This window comes from Colobus angolensis, unplaced genomic scaffold (assembly GCF_000951035.1).
Source record: "Colobus angolensis palliatus isolate OR3802 unplaced genomic scaffold, Cang.pa_1.0 Scaffold141, whole genome shotgun sequence".
Lineage (NCBI taxonomy): Eukaryota > Metazoa > Chordata > Mammalia > Primates > Cercopithecidae > Colobus > Colobus angolensis.
In genome coordinates this window covers 427,710-447,084 of record NW_012114500.1, presented here as the reverse complement: position 1 = coordinate 447,084, position 19,375 = coordinate 427,710, and the positions used below count along the sequence as shown (strand labels likewise).

General features: G+C 38.4%; 2 protein-coding genes across 3 annotated transcripts in view; one reads left to right on the top strand and one right to left on the bottom strand.

Moving 5' to 3' along the window:
- The window catches only part of SASS6 (spindle assembly 6 homolog (C. elegans)), a 50,995-nt gene extending 48,286 nt beyond the window's left edge, over nt 1–2,709 (top strand). For both annotated transcript variants that reach the window (XM_011935169.1, XM_011935170.1), the window contains 2 exons: nt 1,014–1,108; nt 1,209–2,709. In XM_011935169.1, coding sequence (XP_011790559.1) covers nt 1,014–1,108; nt 1,209–1,315 — 202 coding nt within the window. In that variant the 3' untranslated portion in view covers nt 1,316–2,709. The remainder of the gene's footprint in view (nt 1–1,013; nt 1,109–1,208) is intronic.
- A 555-nt stretch (nt 2,710–3,264) lies between these two features.
- Nucleotides 3,265–19,375, bottom strand: part of HIAT1 (hippocampus abundant transcript 1) — a 47,960-nt gene continuing 31,849 nt past the window's right edge. Inside the window, exons 6-12 of the mRNA XM_011935168.1 lie at nt 18,687–18,905; nt 18,295–18,408; nt 17,199–17,270; nt 9,388–9,500; nt 8,097–8,194; nt 5,979–6,142; nt 3,265–4,633 (exon numbers count right to left, since the gene is read on the bottom strand). Coding sequence (XP_011790558.1) covers nt 4,427–4,633; nt 5,979–6,142; nt 8,097–8,194; nt 9,388–9,500; nt 17,199–17,270; nt 18,295–18,408; nt 18,687–18,905 — 987 coding nt within the window. The 3' untranslated portion in view covers nt 3,265–4,426. The remainder of the gene's footprint in view (nt 4,634–5,978; nt 6,143–8,096; nt 8,195–9,387; nt 9,501–17,198; nt 17,271–18,294; nt 18,409–18,686; nt 18,906–19,375) is intronic.

The following is a 19,375-nucleotide window of genomic DNA, read 5'->3' as shown; positions in this document are numbered from 1 at the left end:
AAAAAAGCCAGACAATGTGGTACATGCTTGTAGTCCCAGCTGCTTGAGAGGCTGAGGGATCACTTGAGCCTAGGAGTTGGAGTCTGTAGTAAGCTATGATCAGTCATATCACTGCACTCCAAACTGCGTCACAAAGCAAGAACCTGTCTCAAAAAAAAAAATAAAAGTTTTACTAGCAGAGAATATGACAATCATATTTGTAATATGAAGTCAAACATAACCATCTCTCCATAAAATTAGGACTGTTCAGTGATTTTGACTTTTTTCTGGTTATTTTGTCAGCTAGCAAAAAGTGGCACCGGGTATCAAACATTAAAGAAAAAATAGAAAAAGAGTCTATTCACCCACTTATTTTGGAAAATTGGGTCAAGAGCAACCATCATTTAATTTTAAGGATTGATTTATTCTCATTGTTTTGCAAGAGCCTTTAACTTATTACAAGTAATACTAGGGAAACCATTAACACTGGACAGATTTAGAAAAGATGGCAGTGGTAGAAAGGGGAAACATACAGAAATGCCCTTCTTTCTCGCCCCGATTTTCTCATTTGTATTAATTTGACTAGAATTTATTATTGTGGAATGTGCATTAATATTTGGTCATCACTACTTTGAAGCACTGGAAAATTTTGAAGAGCTTTTGGTCAAAGGAAAAAAATCTTATTTTAAATATGAGTTAGAAATTAATAGTGTTACTCTCAAGGCATGTTATTTTTCTGGCATGTATCACTTATATGCTAGTATTTTAAATTTTTATAGCACTTGTAGAATTTTCATTTTTCCCACCATCCTTATCCCAGCTCTCGAGATTTTATTATAATCTACTATTTACTGAGGATACTTTGGTTTATGTATAAAATTACCATTTGCTTAAGAAACCAGTGAAGAATGTGTTCTGAACAAAGCTAAGCTATAAATAGAACTTAGTTACATTATCTTGCATATGTATATATTTGAGATAAACCTTCAAAATTAATACTTTGTTAAGTAAGTAATTACCATTTTCTTTTTAAGTGGTGAAAATTTAGGGTTGGAATCCAAATACCTGAAGAAAAGGGAAGATAGCATTCCTTTACGCGGACTGAGCCAGAACCTATTTAGTAATTCAGGTGAGCAGGGATTTCTGGATTTTGTACTCTGTAGTTTAATTAAATGTAATGTATGAAGACTTAATGAATACCAGTAACTTTTTTTGGTCCTCATTTGCAGACCATCAGAGAGATGGCACTTTAGGAGCATTACAGGTGTCTTCCAAACCCACAGTGCTCCCCTCGGCATCTTCAGCATATTTCCCTGGGCAGCTACCAAGCAGTTAATTCTAGTGTCATGTTTTACTTTTTACTGGTATTTTAGAAACTCAGGTGCTTAAAAAATATGTCAACACGAATCAAATCCTAAAATAGCAAGTTTCACATTTTACTTGAGCCGTTGAACTGGATCCTTTAAGTACTGCTATCTTTTATGGCAGTTTATAGGAACAGATTTGTACTTGGGGATTGGTAAACATTGTGAGTAAATGACATTTTTTGGTTTGTGAACATGGTGTTTTATAGAATAATAGTATGAATTTTATTAAGCTATTCTTTAGAAATTCAGTTCTAAGGAAAGAGTTGATCCTTATAAGGGAAATTCCAATCATATTGAAAATCTGGGTAAACTAAAACCTGCTCATAACCTCATAGTATGCAACCAAAGAATGCTAATTCATTTTATCACTTTCACTGGTAAAGCAAAACTTTTAAATTTGACACCTGAAAATTTTGAGGGAAAATGATTACCTCCTGAGATATCTGTATTATTTATGACATTTAAAGGGAAAAGTCCTAAATTTACCTTAAATAACTGAATTAAGCCTTCGTAGCATATTTTCCTTGAAACATTTAAATTTGCTATTGATGAATCAAATAAAGTTGATACACTTAAAAAAATAATTTGGACAGTGTATTTATGTGACCAGATTAAGTGCTTTAGTCATTTGAGCTGACAGGTTTTTTAAAACTTTAGTGCTTCCTAAGTGTTTATACTCATCTAGTTTTTCTCAATTTGTAGTTTAATATGCAGTTAAATCTGTATCAGTGGAATCTTAAAACTTGGTACTACTACTAAATCTATATCATGAATGATTCATTTATTTTTATAGTATCAGAACTTCGGTTGATTTCAATGTTAATAAACTAGGCAAAACAAATAACTGTTAGAAGGTACAATTTTCTTCTCTTCCCTATAACTAAAAGTTTTAAGAATTGTTCCTTTGGAAAAATTGATTTTTTAAAAATTCACCCAGAATCACAGGGCCTCGTTTTGTTTTCTTATTGACAAACAATACCTGGTAGCATTCTCTAAAAGAGTCTTCCAAATCAATTTTTGTGAAGTACTAATGCTCATGTGGTAATTTTAAAATTAGTTTCAAATACTTTATTACACAGATGAAGAAACATTTCAAGATATTAATGATATAATAATGTTAAGAGTTCCATGGTAAGAAAGAATCTTTGCTAATATTTTTTTATGAAGCCAGTATCTTGAAACTACTGGCAATTGAACGTGTCTTAAACTAGGGATCTAATCTGAAAATTCAGTAACTAATATTAGGCAGTGATACTCCCCCTGCCCCCCCATTTAAATATACTACTGTATTAGTGAGAATACTTGGTAGTCACTTGAAAGCACTTGCTATTCTGGAAAGAAGCCTCTTGGTGATTTTGGATGGGGCTTTGTTGTAAATACTATGTAATATATATAAAATATTGTGACAGGTTTTGGATGTGATGCATGACATACAGGTAGCCCTCTTTTTTTAAATATAGATATCTCTTTGCATATATATACACAAGGAAAGTTGAATTTTCAAAAAGATATCATGCTATCATCTTGCAAATTTTTTTTGTATTAAATGTATATAGACTTCCAAGTGTGCTAATTCTTTTTTCTACCTCTTATTTTTAGTTGCAATTGTTTTGCAGTGTAAAATTGTACATGTGTTAATAATCAAAGTGTTGCATTTAATATTATTTCTGTAAACTCTGAGCTTTGTTAATAAACTATTATACAGCATCTACACTTTGAAAGTCAAGTACTTCAAAGCTAATCTGCATACTGCATTTTTGTTTCTTTCCTCTTGTCTTCCTTGAAGAGTATTTTTTAGTGAGCGAAAAGAAATGGATGCAAAGAATGAATAATTCTTTGATTTGTTACTGTAAAAATGAATATGGTAACAAAGCCAAAACAGGCCCTATAGGAACTCACAGATCAAGACTTTTTTTAAAAAAAAAAAATCATTAAAATATTTAACTTTATTAACAGAATATTTACATTTCTTTTAAGACCTTATTTAACCATAGTGAGTGTTCCAAGTTTAAAAAGCATTAAGCAATAACCACACACAAGATGAAAACAGTGTAAACTATACAGTACTTTATATACAATTTTTACAAAGTAACACTTTTTTAAATAATATAACTGGACACAAAAATATACACTTTAGAGAAATTCACATCAGTAATTGTATAAAGCTCTCCTCTAGGGTCCTGAAAATTTAGGACAAACATTAGCTCTGTAAATAAAGTGTTACTGTGACAGTCCTGAAAGGCCACTATATATATTTATCTACATATAGACATCACATTGACATGTTCAAGGCTACCAGCTTTACTATATAATTTTTAGATTATGTATTCAAGTGTTGAGGTGCTTATGATTATGCAAACATTAAAAGAATAGTGGTATAAGAAGTAGCTGGGGAACAAATTTGAGCCAGCATTTAGATTTACAGGCTCTAAACACCCCAATTTAAATTCTAAATGGCTGATACTTTCTCACTTCAAAAACAGTAGTGAATAATGTTTAAAAGTACTGCAAACAAGCTTGAAACATGATTCAGATTTAGTACAGTTTTCTTAAAGAGTTTTTTTAAAATGCAAACAATTCATTTACCATTTCTTTGTTTTAGTGCATCTGCATTAAGGCTTTGAATTATTTGACCCAAGATTTTACAATATTAAAATCTGACTCAAAATTTTACAATGTTAAAACAAATAGGTCCACAACCATACTACCTACTCTGTCTCACTGAGTCAGCATAGAGTTAAAGCTCAACACCTTAAGGAAATGGTAGCAGAGACATTTGCTAACATCTAAGAAGTTACATATATAGTTTTTAATTAAAGGATGTATAATAAAACAAACAGCTTAGTGGCAAGAAATTGGTGCTAATAAACAAAAGGTTTTTCAAAAGAAATTGTAACATCTTTGGAAAACTGTCCGGTTCTTTGAGTTCCCACTTCCTTTAGTTCCCACGGAGTTCATGCAGATACAGTTCTTAAGACAATCTTAAAGTACACTGTGGATGGAAATGGAATGTATATCCAGAACTAGAGGTGAAAACTAAGACCTGGGTGCCGATAGAAAAATCTTCCTGATTTCAGTCGTCACACATTTGTGTCCTGGAGTAAAGGTTCTTTGGCCTCTCCTGGCGCTTGTGTACTATGAGGATGGCTGTGACTGCCACAGTGCTTTCTCCAACTGCTGGACCTTAAGCTTAAATTGGTATGTTCCGGAATAAACAAGGCAACAAGCAGAGCCAGCAGTACTGAACAGGCTCCAAATAGGAAGGGAGGGCCAGGGATGATGGAATTCTGAGGAAGAATAAAGTAATTAGGATTTTTACACAAGTACTTTTACTCATAAGGAGAAACTGCATACCTTTTAGTATTAATTTATGAATTACAAGCTAATTGCTCTTCTCTTTATTAAAGCCATAATTATAAAAGGCATCCCCTTTTTAGGAGAAAAGAGATACTATTACATTCTCTATAAAATTCTGGGAATAACAACTGGCAAAATAGACTATGGAAAAATATTATATCATTACTTTCAGCACAAAATGTGAACACAGATGTTCTATGATTAATTTGTTAGTCCAAGGGGAAAACATTTATAGAAAGATCTCAAAAATAAAATCAGGCTGTGCATGGTGGCTCAAGCCTGTAATTCCAGCACTTTGGGAGGCTGAGGCAGGCAGATCACTTGAGGTCAGGAGTTCGAGACCAGCCTGACCAACATGGTGAAACCTCGTCTCTACTAAAAATACAAAAAAAAAATTAGCCGGGCGTGGTGGCATATGCGTGTAACTACCCAGGAGGCTGATGTTACAAGAATCGCTTGAACTCGGGAGGCGGCAGTTGCAGGGAGCCAAGATTGTGCCACTGCATTCCAGCGTGTGTGATACAGTGAGACTGTCTCAAAAACAACAAAAAAACTAAAAAATAAAATCAGGTGGCATACAGTATTTACTATAGTAGCAGAATAAATGACCATTTCTTTGTTTCAAGAAGGTAATTATAATTTCAAATGACTGAAAGTAAAAAAAACAGGTTACTAAGAAAAACAGACCTTTGTTTTAGCCCAAAATTACATTCATTCTTAGCAGAAGCTTGCACTGCCAGTTTTAATTTGTGTATGGCCCACAAACATTCTTTTATTTAAAAGTAGTCTTAGTGGGTTGGACGATTAGTGCAGACTCTGCTAAATAAGCCAGGAAACTGATGAGCTGCTAATATTGGCCAAAATGATCAGCACTGTTTGGCATTAATTTTCAGTTGAAAGGAGGGAAATATAGCAAACAAGTGAACAAAGGTATTTACCAGCACATAAGCCTGCCTTTTGTATGAAAAGTCAGTTATATGGAACTGTGATTATTAGAAAAGTTTCAAAAGAGACTAGTAGTATAGAGAAATGGTTTGTTACATATGCCATTGACAAATTAGGTTAAAATTTTTCATTCTCAAGCGGAAAAAAAAATACGCACAGCCAATTTTCACAAGGCGGTATGTAGAAGAACACAGTCCCTTAAACTCTGGTTTTTAAGCATTTTATTCAGTCAAAAATAGAATCTCACATAAAAGTTTTTATGACCAAAAACTAGTATCTTTTAATCTAGCCAAATGAACTATACAATTTGATCATGTGAATGAGAATTACCTGTTCAAAGTGGTGCTGAGGGCTTGTGTTTGTTCCCAAGTCTGTCCCTGTTATTGGCAGTTCTTTAAGTTCCACATGGAATATGTAGAAAATGAATCCATAGAGGGCCGGTCCCAGACCATTGCATAATCCTCGAATTCCTGTTATCATTCCTTGAACGACACCTACATTGTTTAAACAAATTATCACTTAGTAAACTACATATTTTTTCCCTGCCCTAGAACCAGTACAAATATAAAATCAATCTAAAATCAAGGTTCTCATCAGACACTAGCAATTTACAGCAATATCATTGGAAACTATTAATATTTAGAAGCTATCAGCTCTACAAAGTGTAGTAAGCTGTCCTATGCAAACATGAGCTTGGACGTACCCATGTATAGGTCTAACAGAGAAACAAGTGGGCAAAACCACTTTATGTCCTAGATTACAGCCTTCAACACATGGCTGGTTAAAAAGCAGTCCCGATTTCACAACTACGAATGTTAAAATTTCTCTGTCCCCAAGCAACTACTTAAGACCCCTTTTAGTCAAAAATAAAGGTGGGGGGGTTACCCTGGCTGGAGTGCAGTGGCGCAAACTTGGCTCACTGCAGCCTCAACTTCCTGGGCTCAAATGCCTGGCTAATTTTTGTACTTTTTGTAGAGATGAGGTCTCACTTTGTTGCCTATGGTGGTGGTGAACTCCTGGACTCAAGTGATCCTCCTGCCTCAGCCTATCAAAGTGTTGGGATTACAGGCGTGAGCCACTGTGCCCAGCCAAAATCACACTTTGTTTTTTTTTTGGGGTTTTTTTTTTTTGAGATGGAGTTAAACTCTTGTAGCCCAGGCTGGAGAGTGCAATGGGATCTTGGCTCACTGTAACCTCTGCCTCCAGGGTTCAAGTGATTCTCCTGCCTCAGCCTCCCGAGTAGCTGGGATTCCAGGTGCACACCACCACGCCTGACTAAACTTTTTTGTACTTTATTAGTAGAGACGAGGTTTCACCATGTTGGCCAGGCTGATCTCGAACTCCTGACCTTAGGTGATCCACCAGCCTTGGCCTCCCAAAGTGCTGGGATTATAAGCATGAGCCACCGTGCCTGGCAACACTGTTTTTATAGCATTTTTGTTTCTCTTTTGGATCTTTTCTCTAATTTAAAATGCAACTTGCTTTGGCCATAGGCCTTTTCTTCCTCATTTATCAACCAAGTGACAACTGCCACTGTTTTGCAGTGCCCCTTTTATCCTTATGACTAGGAAAAAACATCCTTTTCAAAGAATTATTCCTCATCTGTTGGCATCCCAAGAATTAAATGTTCCCACCAAAAAAAAAAAGCATATTGACATTAAAAATGTTTGCTATGCTACATATCTTTAGATGACTGAAACTGTAAGATTTTCTTTTTTTATTAGAGATGGGAGTCTTGCTGTGTTGCCTGGGCTAGCTTCAAACTCCTGAGCTCAAGTAATCCTCCTGCCTCAGCTTCCCAAGTAGCTGGGACAGCATTCATAAAAGGTCTATAAATATATCCCACAAGGTGTCTACCACAACACAGCAAAAACTTAATGTTTAGTTAATATTCTGTGGCCAATCTTCATCAGGAAATTTTTTTGAGACAGGTCTTTCAAGGTCTCTCACTCTGTCACCCAGGCTGGAGTTCAGTGGCCTGATTTTGGCTCACTACAACCTCCGCCTCTGAGGCTCAAGTGATCCTCCCACCTCAGCCTCCCAAGTAAGTGGGACTACAGGTGTGCGTCACCCTGCCCAGCTAATTTTTGCATTTTAGCGATGGGGCTTCCCTGTGTTCTCCAGGATGGTCTCCAACTCCTGAACTCAAATCTGCCTGCCTCAGCCTCTTGAAGTGTTGGGATTACAGGTATGAGCCACCATGCCCAGTCTCATCAGTAAATTTTCTAAGAACAGAACAGATAAGCCACATATTCTAAGTGAGAGAAAAGGGAATATGTATCTACCTAAGGATAAATACCCTAGAATCTGCTTTTCCTGTTTATATCAAAAGCAATTTTAAAATTCTCTACCCTGAAGATATACTTATGTTCAGTACACAGGAGACAGAACACAGGATTAGAACATTCTGTACTTTTAAATAATTATCGCTGGTTCCCATCAACTCACCCTGTTGATCAGCATCAGCAGTTCGCGAAACAAGTGCACTGACGGCAGGAAAGGTGATGCTAGACATGGCTGCTACTGCCCCAGCAGCCCACATCATCCTGCAATGAAAGCAGCAAAACCAAAACAGTAACTTCTTCTCCACTGTACCTGAAAGTCAAACTACATACTTAACTAATTCTTACTGTGAAATGGCTGTAGAGAAAAGGAGAACTGAACTTGCTTACTAGGTGACTATGGGCAAGTAGCTTAACAGTCTAACCCTGTATACAAAGGCAGCAACTTAATTCACAAGAGTGCTGTGAGGGTGTCATGTAAAATTGGGATATCATGTTCCAAACTGTAAAATGTGCTGGGTATTATTTCTACAGGCAGCTGAGAGGTTATATTGAGGATAATGTATGATACAGATGAAGAAACATCAAATATTTCCAAACACATGAAGCCAACAAGTCTTTAGCAAAGTTCTTAGGGATTTGTGATTCAGTGTGAAGATATCGCTGATTTGATCTAATCCTTCAATTGTAAAGAACAAGTAACTTGGAGGTTCCTGGCTTGATGTTTAAAAGAAATGTTTTAGGTAACCCCAATTGGAGCACCTCTTTGCAAAGGCTAGTCTGGAAAACAAATCGTCACACTCTTGATGCTTACTCCTATCCAAGTCCAAACAGAGACGAGGCAGTGAGCTGTCTGAAATATTAGTGCAAACCATGGAGTCCAGTCCCATAATGCCTGAGCACAATAACACTATCTACGTGGGCAGCCTGACAAGCACCACTACTCAACGCCCCTGCAGGAAATCCGACTGGGAGGAAAAGCTGAGACACAGCATGAAGCTGGCACCAAAACAACTGGATTGTTTTCACTTCTGGTTTGCTATCAGTAATGATCACTGGTTATACAACTTTTTTTCCTAACCGGAAAAGCAAAAAATGTAAATAACGTTCAGGGCCTTGTTGCTATGGGATTACATACTTTTTCCTACTAATTATACTGATTACATACTAAATCAGTAATGGACTGATTTAGATTAAATGCTCCTTAAAGATTCAAAAGCTGTATAATCTCATTCAAAAATTCAGCCTGTCATTTTGCTACAAAAGGTCACCTTTTTAATCCTCAAGTCATTCTAGGAGAATATATAAATATACAAGTGGCAGACTCAGACACATTTTGAAAGATAAAAAGCATAGTATGAGACAGATTATAGTCTACCGCTCAGTTGAGAAGCAAATAAAAACAGAAGAGCTAACACCAAAATTAAAACTATTAACATTAAAATATTTATACTTACCAAGGTTCTGAACCAAAGCCATACCATGCCAACTGTAATATTTGAAATCCTAGACCCAATAAAATGGTGTTCTTATTTCCAATCGACCTCATAAGTAAACTCAAGACTATGGTCTGGAAAAAAAAAAAAAAAAAAAAGATTTATCGGAATAAAGTTTTTAAAAGTGACTTCTTTCAATCTATACTATAAAAGGACTATTGGTACTTTTCCACAATTTGGCTGATTTTCAGTAATAACTGCCCTGAATATGTCTGAGATCACTGGTCCAGGTCACATAAGCAGATGAAAAGTACCTCTGCGGACACAGATCCAGACTGAGAGAGAGTTAGAAAACTGAAAGATAAAACTTCCTATTCAGTACATTTCTACTGAGGACCACTTAAATCAGCAGTTGAAAATGGAAGGGTCAAAAGTTCTAATGATTTGGAGATCCCCATTATGTAATAACCTTAAAGCTTGTTTAGGTCCAAGTTAGTCTAAAATGCTTATTTCTACAACTAAAGAAAACCTAACATAGAACAATGATTACCCATATATTATTTACCTAAGTTAATCTATTGTTGAAACCATGATATCTTTTATAAACAGTAAATAAGTTTGATTTGGGAGAAATACAGTATACTAATTACCAGCAGACTTTAGAAAAACAGCCTGGATCATAATCTTGGCTTTGTGTGGCTCTGAGCAAGGCACTTGACTTTGAGGCTCACTTTTGTCTCTTTCCAAATGGGGATAACAGCACCTATTTCAAAACCTTGTCATGTGAATTAAATGAGATATATTTACATTAAGTTCTTAGAATTGTGCCTGGCAATAGTCAGAGTTAATAAACACTATTATCAGTGGGTGGGTTTTCTTGTGCCTCCTTTTTCTTTCAAAGTTAACAGAAATTCAGCAGTGATTTGGGAACATTAGAAAATTTTTTTTTGCTATTCTAACTAAAGTTTTTAATATATAACATAAGATAGCTAGTAAGTCCATAGACAAAGAAGTAAAAATAATTCAGGAAGTCACTATTTTATGATGGGCTGACACTTTAAAACCCATAAAATGTAAGTTTTGAGTTCTTTAAATTGAGATGGCCATTTAAGAATTTAGTCACAAATATGCCAGTGAAAAGCAAATGATTCTTTCAAGGAATTTTGGGCAATTAGAACTCAAAGCTTTCTTCTGTAAGACTTTCACTAAATCATGTGAGTATAAGATTGAGTTCCACAAGGCATGGCTCCCTTGTAGAATTACATTCTTCAGCAACCAAACCAGAAAAGGAAACTCGCCCAGAGCCAGCAGTTAGCTGAGAAAAACTTCAACTGAAAGAAACATTTAGGCTGGGCACAGTGGCTCATGTCTGTAATCCCAGCACTTTTGGGGACTGAAGTGGGAGGACTGCTTGAACCCAGGAGTCTGAGACCAGCCTGGACAACATAGGGAGACCACATCTCTACAAAGAGTTGAAAAATTAGCCAGGCTGGTGGCACACCCCTGTGGTCCCAGCTACTCAGGAGGCTGAGTCCAGAGGATCACTCGAGCCCAGGAGGTCAAGGCTGCAGTGAGCCATGATCACACCACTGCACTCCAGCCTGGGTGACAGAGACAATCTCAAAAAAAAAAAAGAGAGAAAATTTGTTCACCTTTTCACTCTAAAGCCATTATTTTCCAGTCTGATAAGTATGCTAAATATTTTCCATTTTTATTGCCCCCAATCAAATGCAATCTGTGTGATCATGTTGCTTTCTTCTAAGGTAGTAAATCACATGCTTCCCATGGCTTGTGGGTGGGAACTGGCGGCCAATATTATAAAAAAGCATTAGAAAGATTAGAAATAATTAGGATTCAAATTAGGGTTAGAAATAATTAAAAATGATTTTATTTGTGGAATATATCAGAGACTGGCTTTCAATTAATTATGAAAAAGGAAACTGTAAGTATACCCAAAGCTCTGTGGCCTCCAACTGTCTCAGAAGAGCAGGGAACTATAATGCAAAGTTGAAGAACTTCTGGGAAACTACTTTCAAGAACATCCCTGAAGGTAACGCTTTCATCTAAAAAGCTGGGATTCTTTATATGGCTCTAGGAACTCACAGAGCAGAAAACATTTGTTCTCATTATTCACTGAGATGATGATGAGCACTACAAGGAAGAAACGCTGTTAAAAAATAGATTTCACTTATGATGAAATCCCTGGCACTTCAGCCAAGAGACAGGGCAGTGAAGAAGGCTGAGCATCAACTCCCAGCTCAGTGGGTACAGGATGGCATGGGCCAGCCGTGTACCCTGGAGCACGTGTTCTTTCAGGAATGCTGGCCTAAGAAAGCTGAGACTTCTCAAGCATAGATCATTCATATTACCAAAAAGTACTTATAAAATGCAGTCATTTCATAGCCCTTCAACCAACGCATCTAGCCAGTAAGTACTTATCTACAGAAATGAGTATCTTTCCCTTTGTGGAAAGCTGTTCTCAAAGAATAAATCCCAGTTCAATAAAAAAAGGCTCAGAATGCATTATTAGCCCCATTTCCATTTTATAGATTACATTAACTGGAGAATATATTTTCTTTTCTTTTTTTTTTTTTCTTCAGAGATGGAGTCTCGCTCTGTTGCCCAGGCTGGAGTGCAATGGCATGATCTCGGCTCACTGCAACCTCCGCCTCCAGGGTTCAAGCAACTTTCCTGCCTCAGCCTCCCAAGAAGCTGGGACTACTACAGGTGCCCGCCGGCGCATCCGCTAATTTTTGTATTTTTAGTAAAGACGGGGTTTCACTATATTGGTCAGGCTGGTTTCGAACCCCTGACCTTGTGATTCACCTGCCTCGGCCTCCCAAAGTGCTGGGATCTCAGGCATGAGCCACCGCGCCCAGTCTTTTTTTTCCCCCCCTTTTTTTCAAAACCAAGATGGAGTTTCGCTCCTGTTGCCCAGGCTGGAGTGTAGTGGCGCAATGTTGGCTCACTGTGACCTCCACCTCCTAGGTTCAAGTGATTCTCCTGCCTCACCCTCCCAAGTAGCTGGGATTACAGGCACGTGCCACCACGCCCAGCTAAATTTTTTTTTTTTTTTTGCATTTTTAGCAGAGATGAGGTTTCACCATGTTGGCCAGGCTGGTCTCGAACTCCTGACCTCAGGTGATTCACCCACCTTGGCCTCTCAAAGTGCTGAGAATACAGGCATGGGCCACGGCACCTGGACAAGAATATATTTTCTTAAGGCCATGAGATGAGTCATTAAAATTGGAAACAATTCAGATACACCAATCCCCCTTGCCTGAGGTAACATCCTATGTGCTGAATTACTGCAGCAGGCCCACTGCTGTGAAAACCTCCTCTTGGACTCCTTCCCCTACAGCCCATCTTGTGACCCAAAGCCCTAAAAGATACTGATACTTGTAACACTCTAACTGGTAACACTGATTTTCTTCTTGAAGGCAGGAACTTTTCTCTTATTTACATTTATATCCCCAGCACCCAGTAAGTTCTTAGTAAGTGTTTATGGAAAACATGCATAATTCTAAATGTTATAATATTCTCAACTCAATAATATTAATAATGGAACAAAATACTTAACATATACAGTGTTCTTGAACAGAAAAAAATTTTGGTGTCCCTTAATTTAACTCTCATTTTGAAGATGACAGCACTGAGTCCCAAAGGTTAAATGACTTAAGCAAGATGGCACAGCTGATTAAACAGCTAATACTAACATCAACTTTGGTTAGTCTGTTAACAAATACTTGCCAAATTCCTAATAAGACCAACTCTTATTCTTGGCCTGAAGACACACAGCTAAGTCAAAGTATCCAAGGTATCCACACACGGACTACCTTCTCGTGGAGGAAAGATGGACATGAGCCCACTTATTTAACAAGATATTCCAGGTTTATTTAACAAGATATTCCAGGTTGTAGCTGCTACAAACAAAATAAAATAGGGCAGCGTGATGGAGATGCTGCTTAAACCAGGATCCAGGGAAGGCCTTTCTGAAGTGCAAGTTGAATAAGGGGAGAGCGGTAGTTATGTGAAGATCTGGGGAAAGAGAACACCCCCAGCAAGGCTGACAGCAAGTGCAAAGGCCCTGGACTGAAACAGAACACACTCAACCATGCAGAGAGTGGAGGAAAATGACATAATGAGGAGTCTAGATTTTATTCTGGCTGCAAAGGAAAGTGAGTTTTAAATAGACAAGATGCGATTAAATTTCCATTTTATAAAAATTACTCTGCCAAGTGCAGAATGAACTATAGTGAGGCAAGATGGAGGCAGAGAGACCAGATGGAGGATACGGCCACGTCTCAGATTGGGTTCCTACTAATGGAGAATATCAGAAACACTCTGATTCGAGATGTATTTTGGAGACAGAGACGATAGGAAGTATCATTTGATGGGCTAGGGAGAAAGGATTCATGAATGTCACTAACGTCTCTGGCCCCCCAAACCAGGTGGTGGTAAAGCCACTGAATGAGATGAGGAGCATAGGGGTGGCAGGCAGAAGATGGAACCCAGAATTTTAATTTTGGCCATGTTAAGACTGAGATACCCAGCCAATGTGTCATATAGGAGCTCAGGGACTGGACTGGAGGTGTAGTATGGGAGTCACCCCCATAGAGAGGGCTGGATAGGAAAGCACAAGAGAAAAAAGAAATGTGTAGAACTAACTATATCAATGTTCTCATGTAAACACTTACTTAGTGCAAGTGTTAGGAACTCATTTGGTGCCCAGGAAGCAATGGGGCTGCCGGCAAACCAGAAAGAAAAGGTTCCAATGGGGACAGCAACTACTTGGCTCTCGCTGGAAGGTTGGCCCACACCTAGTTACCAGATCTAATCATTTTAGGGGAGAAGCTACATAACCATAATTTCACATAACACTTCCCAACTTTAAAGTGCTTACTATTAATTTTTAAGTTTTTAAGTTTGTTTGTTTTTTTTTTTTTTTAACATTATGAAAAAAAACAATGACATTTAGTTTAGCACCTCCTGGCAGTTCAGGGTGCCAGGGTGACAAAAATGAACATGATACAATCCTGACCTCATGATCTACTCAGAGGTCCGCTAGAGCTGACAAACTAAGGCAATAAACAGAGATAAAATCTCTACTACAGTGTATTCTCTACAATGATAGAGATATGCCCACATTAGCATGGGAACCCAGAAAAAGGATACTTAGGGTGGAGGAAGGGGAGGCAGAAAGAATAGCAGAAACAAAAGCACACAGGTAAGAAATACAGCAAACAGGTGTAAATGGAGAGCTATCAGCAGCTCCCTGCTGCTGGAGAGGAAGGGGAAATACATTGGTTTTTCAGTGGTTTGGGAGATCAACAGGGGACAAGTCATTCTCAATTGTATACTTCTGCATAAACGAGAATACAAGATCATTCTTCTACCTTTGAGGCTATACATGTAATAATGTAGTGGTTCATATATAATGATATAAAGTGTTAATTCTTACTTCTACATAAGCACCAATACCTAAATGGTCACTTAAGGACCTTGTGCCTCATGGACTGTGACTGTCATGCTGTATCAGCAATGGTAGTCGGAGGGTTACTTGCACCTTTGCGGTCTTACTGCCTTCAGGTCTCTGCTGCTGCACTGATCTTTCCAATACAAATCCAACTACATCCCTCTCCTTTCTTTACCTGTCTGCCCTGCCAGATTCTGCACTCTCAGAGACTGTTTTTCATCTTGTAACCTAGTGCCAGGTGCCATCTGCTGAACAGAGGAAAATACTCTCAAAAGCACCTTGTACTCATCACTCGGTCTGCAGTGTCACTGACTAAATTTATTAGATGCATACAGCTCCCATGATCATTTAAGTAAGAAACAGAACTAAGACCTTATAGCTATCAATCTCTTACGTGTCATTACAGTATTAGTCTGCTCTGTTCATCTAAATCTTAAACAAAATGTTAGCAAATCTAATGTCGGCAATGTATGAAAAAGATACTCATGACCAGGCTGATCACATCCGTTGCAAGGTTGGGTTAATCTTTGATAATTCATCAAGTTCTACACATACTGTGTATTTTCCTTACACTTTTTTTTTTTTGAGACACGGTCTCATTCTGTTGCCCATACTGGAGTACCACGGCACAACCATGGCTCACTGCACCCTCAACCTCCCAGGATCAAGCAATCCTCCCACCTCAGCTTCCTGAGCAGCTGGGATCACAGGCACACACCACCACACTGGGCTTGTTTTTTTTTTGGTAGAGATGGGGTTTTGCCAAGTTGCTTGAGCTGGTCTTGAACTCCTGGGCTCAGGTGGTTCCCCCATCTTGGCCACCCAAAGTGCTGGGACTACAGACATGAACCACCACACCTGACCTCAAAAACTTTTTTTAAAGCCATTTTTATATAAAGGCTACAGTATATTTTCCCCCAAAGTTGAAAAGCACTTTTCTCATGGCTAGCTAGAATGAATACTTAAATGCATTGTTTTTCCAGACTGATGATTTTCAGGACAAACCTGAAGCCAGAAATAGTACTAATACTCAACACCAAGTATATGTATGTGCAGAGGCTTGGAGAGGCATATGGGATTTAAATTTGAAATTTGTTGCTAAACCCACCAAAACAGAATGAATCAGGAGATCTGCAGAAGGAATCCTACTCGAAAAATGGTGAACCATCCAAGAATCAATTAAAAATACCCTAGAATAAAATTAAGTTGCAATCTAGTAGATTACATCAAAGGTGAGAAAAAGTATTAACTTAGACTAGATTATCTTCATAGAGTCTCGGAAACAGAAAGCCAAATAGCAAGAAAGGGGGCGGAGCTTTTTCACAGAAAGGAGGACGACGTTCTGTGACGTGGGGGAATTATGGAGGCCACTGGAGAAAACTGGTACTCTTACTGTTAAACAGAAATAGTTTGGAAGCCAGGATGAAGTATCTCCTCAGAAAATCCAAATTCCTGTGTTGATTAATATCTTATTCATCACACAACAACTGTTTCCCAACTGGGCTGCCAAGATACACACTTTCATGTCATTCTGCTGCTCAGAATCCACCAATGACTTCCTATCTTACTCAAGTCTTATGAGGACCTGCAAGTCCCATATGATCTGGTCCCTCACTACCTCTTGGACTTTAGTTTCTAAGATGCTCTCAACTGTTCACTCAACTGGAGCCGCACTGGCCCCCTGTTGTTTCTTACACAGGCCAGCTACAGTCTCTCCTGAGAATTTTGTTTGTACTGTTTAGAATTCTCTTCTTCCAGATAATCCTACAGCTTGTTCCTCATACTTTTGGGTCTCTGCTCAAATGTCACCTTGCATTAGCAAAGTCTTCTCAACCATGCCCCCTGTGCCTTAAGACCTTTCCCCCAGGTCACTCTCTATATGACCCTTAGCTTTTTTCTCTGTAGTTCTCAACACACCTGATATGTTTACATTGGTGTTTTTATTTTCTGTCTTATCCCACCAGAATGTAAACTCTACAAGAGCAAGAATTTAGTTAAGTTCACTGCTGTATCCCCAGTGCCTGACACATGGTAGGTATTCAATAAATATCTGTTGAATGAGTGAATAAATAGGACAAGGACTAACAGACATGAAACTTCTAACGTCATCCAGGCATATATCCTAGTATACATCAATAAACTAGCTTTTACATTTACATATCCTATATTAATACATGTCAGTCCCAAAAATTTGATCAACCCTAGCTACACAAACAAACTGAATTTCTGAACCTATCAACCTCAGACTGCTGACTTTGTTGATTCCACCAAGATACCATCACTAGATGAGGCCCCAGTCTAGATGGCCAGCCAGGCTCACTCTAGGACATCACTCTAACTAAAAAAAGAAACTCACCTGTGCAATAATGGAAAGAATGCCAAGGACTGCTATAAACGCTGCAACACTTTCTGGTGAAAATTTCATTATCTAGAAGAGTTTCCAGAGAAGGTAACATTAATGAATACAAATGTATACCAGATAGAAAACTAATGCAGCTACTTGTACATTAACATTAAATGGGCCAGAAAAAAATAAATGTAATTCATTTATAAACAAAGAATTCCTCAGAGGAAATACAACAAATCTTAACATAGTAAAAATGCCTACTTATCCATGGTGGGTCCCTCAGTGTGGATATACTACATTGGAGATACTTATCAAGAACTCAGAATCATTTTACAAATAAATATTGCAGTATTTTGTGCATTTTACAGGTATTGGTTAAAGGCTTGATTTCTGTCTAGTGAGACTAGTGTCAAGGAGAAAAAAACTCATTTCTGCTCTCATTTTGGCTAGTTGCTCTACTTACATATGCTCCAAAACACAAAGAAGCTGGAACAGGTGAAGGGGTTAAATCATCCCGTCACTTCTACAACCAACAAATAAACTCAAACCACCTATATGGACAGGGAAAACTAACTTTCTTAGACAGAAATAAGCCAAAATCGTAATATACCAAATACCCCCATAAGAAATGCACAAGGAGTATCAGCCACACAGAACAGGAGGTTAAGTCTAGTGGACTAAATGGTATTCTTTTTTTTTTTTTAATTTTGAGATAGAGTTTTGCTCTTGTTGCCTAGGCTGGAGTGTAATGGCACAATCTCGGCTCACTGCAGCCTCCGCCTCCCAGGTTCAAGGGATTCTCCTGCCTCAGTCTCCCAAGTAGCTGGGATGACAGGTGCCTGCCACTACACCTGGCTAGTTTTTGTATTTTTAGTAGACACAGGGTTTTGCCATGTTGGCCAGGCTGGTCTCGATCTCCGGACCTCAGGTGATCTGCCCACCTTGGCCTCCCAAAGTGCTGAGATTACAGGCATGGGCCACTATGCCAAGTCCAGTGATATTCATCTTTAAAGGCCACTACTATTATAGTTCTCTCAAGATTCAGTATTTTTATAAAGCACTGGACAATGAAGGAAAAGTCCACCTCAGTGGAAGAGGATTTTACCTGTCTGAGGTATAGAAAAAAGCTGGAATATTGGCCTGCCTCCGGTAGGTAGGAGAGAAACACCGTGATGCAGATGAGCAGCACTATGGAATCTTGGCCGACTTTTTTTAAGGACTAGAACAAGAAAAAGACTGATTGATATAAGGTTTTATGTCAAAACTACTGAACTGTTCTTAAGAATATGCAGAGATTCCTTTTGGCACTGTACGCATGGACAACTAGTTGTCCTTTATAGTTTATTTCATATTCCCCAAACTATTCTGAAAAACATTTCAAAATGTTAAAAGAAAAACCCAAGATGTTTTCCCAAAAGAAATATCCACAACAAAATATTAATGCTGCACTGAATCATGCACTTTTTTATCAAGGAGAAGGAAAAAGTATAAACTTACCGCAAAAGGGTCAGCTTGTTCCCAGGAAATGGGTGCTCCCCAGGATGCTGGCCGCATCTTCTCAGGCAACGACTCTGGCACAGCAACAAGGATAAAACAAATATCTAGCAAAGCGATTGCCGTAGCTAAGACCACCACCAAGCTGTCCCCATATACTCGTCCAAGATAAGCTCCAATTGCAGGACTGGTGACTAAACTTGCAGCAAATGTTGCTGAAACCTGCAATAAATTAAGGATAGATAGAGATTAGTCAGGCTACCTTTTTTCTTCAGCACCACGTAACTCCTTTCATAATCTTGATTTATGTCAGAACTTCTGTTGCACACCCTCCCTTTTCTCTTCCTACCTGTGTCATTTATCTTTTTTTTCTTTTGTGGGGGCAAGAGGGCGGAGCTGGGTCTCGCTCTGTCACCCAGGCTGCAGTGCAGTGGTGCCGTCATGGCTCACAGTAGTCTTGATCTTTCAGGCTCAAGAGATCCTCCTGCCCGAAGATCTCCTGATGGGGCTACAGGCGCACACCACCATGCCCAGCTAATTTTGTGTATTTTTTAAAGAGATGGAAGTCTCACTATGTTGCCCAGGCTAGTCTCGAACTCCTGAGCTCAAGCGATCCTCCCACCTCAGCCTCCGAAAGTGCTAGGAGTACAGGTATGAGACACCAAGCCTGGCCCCACTTTTCTTATACTCTC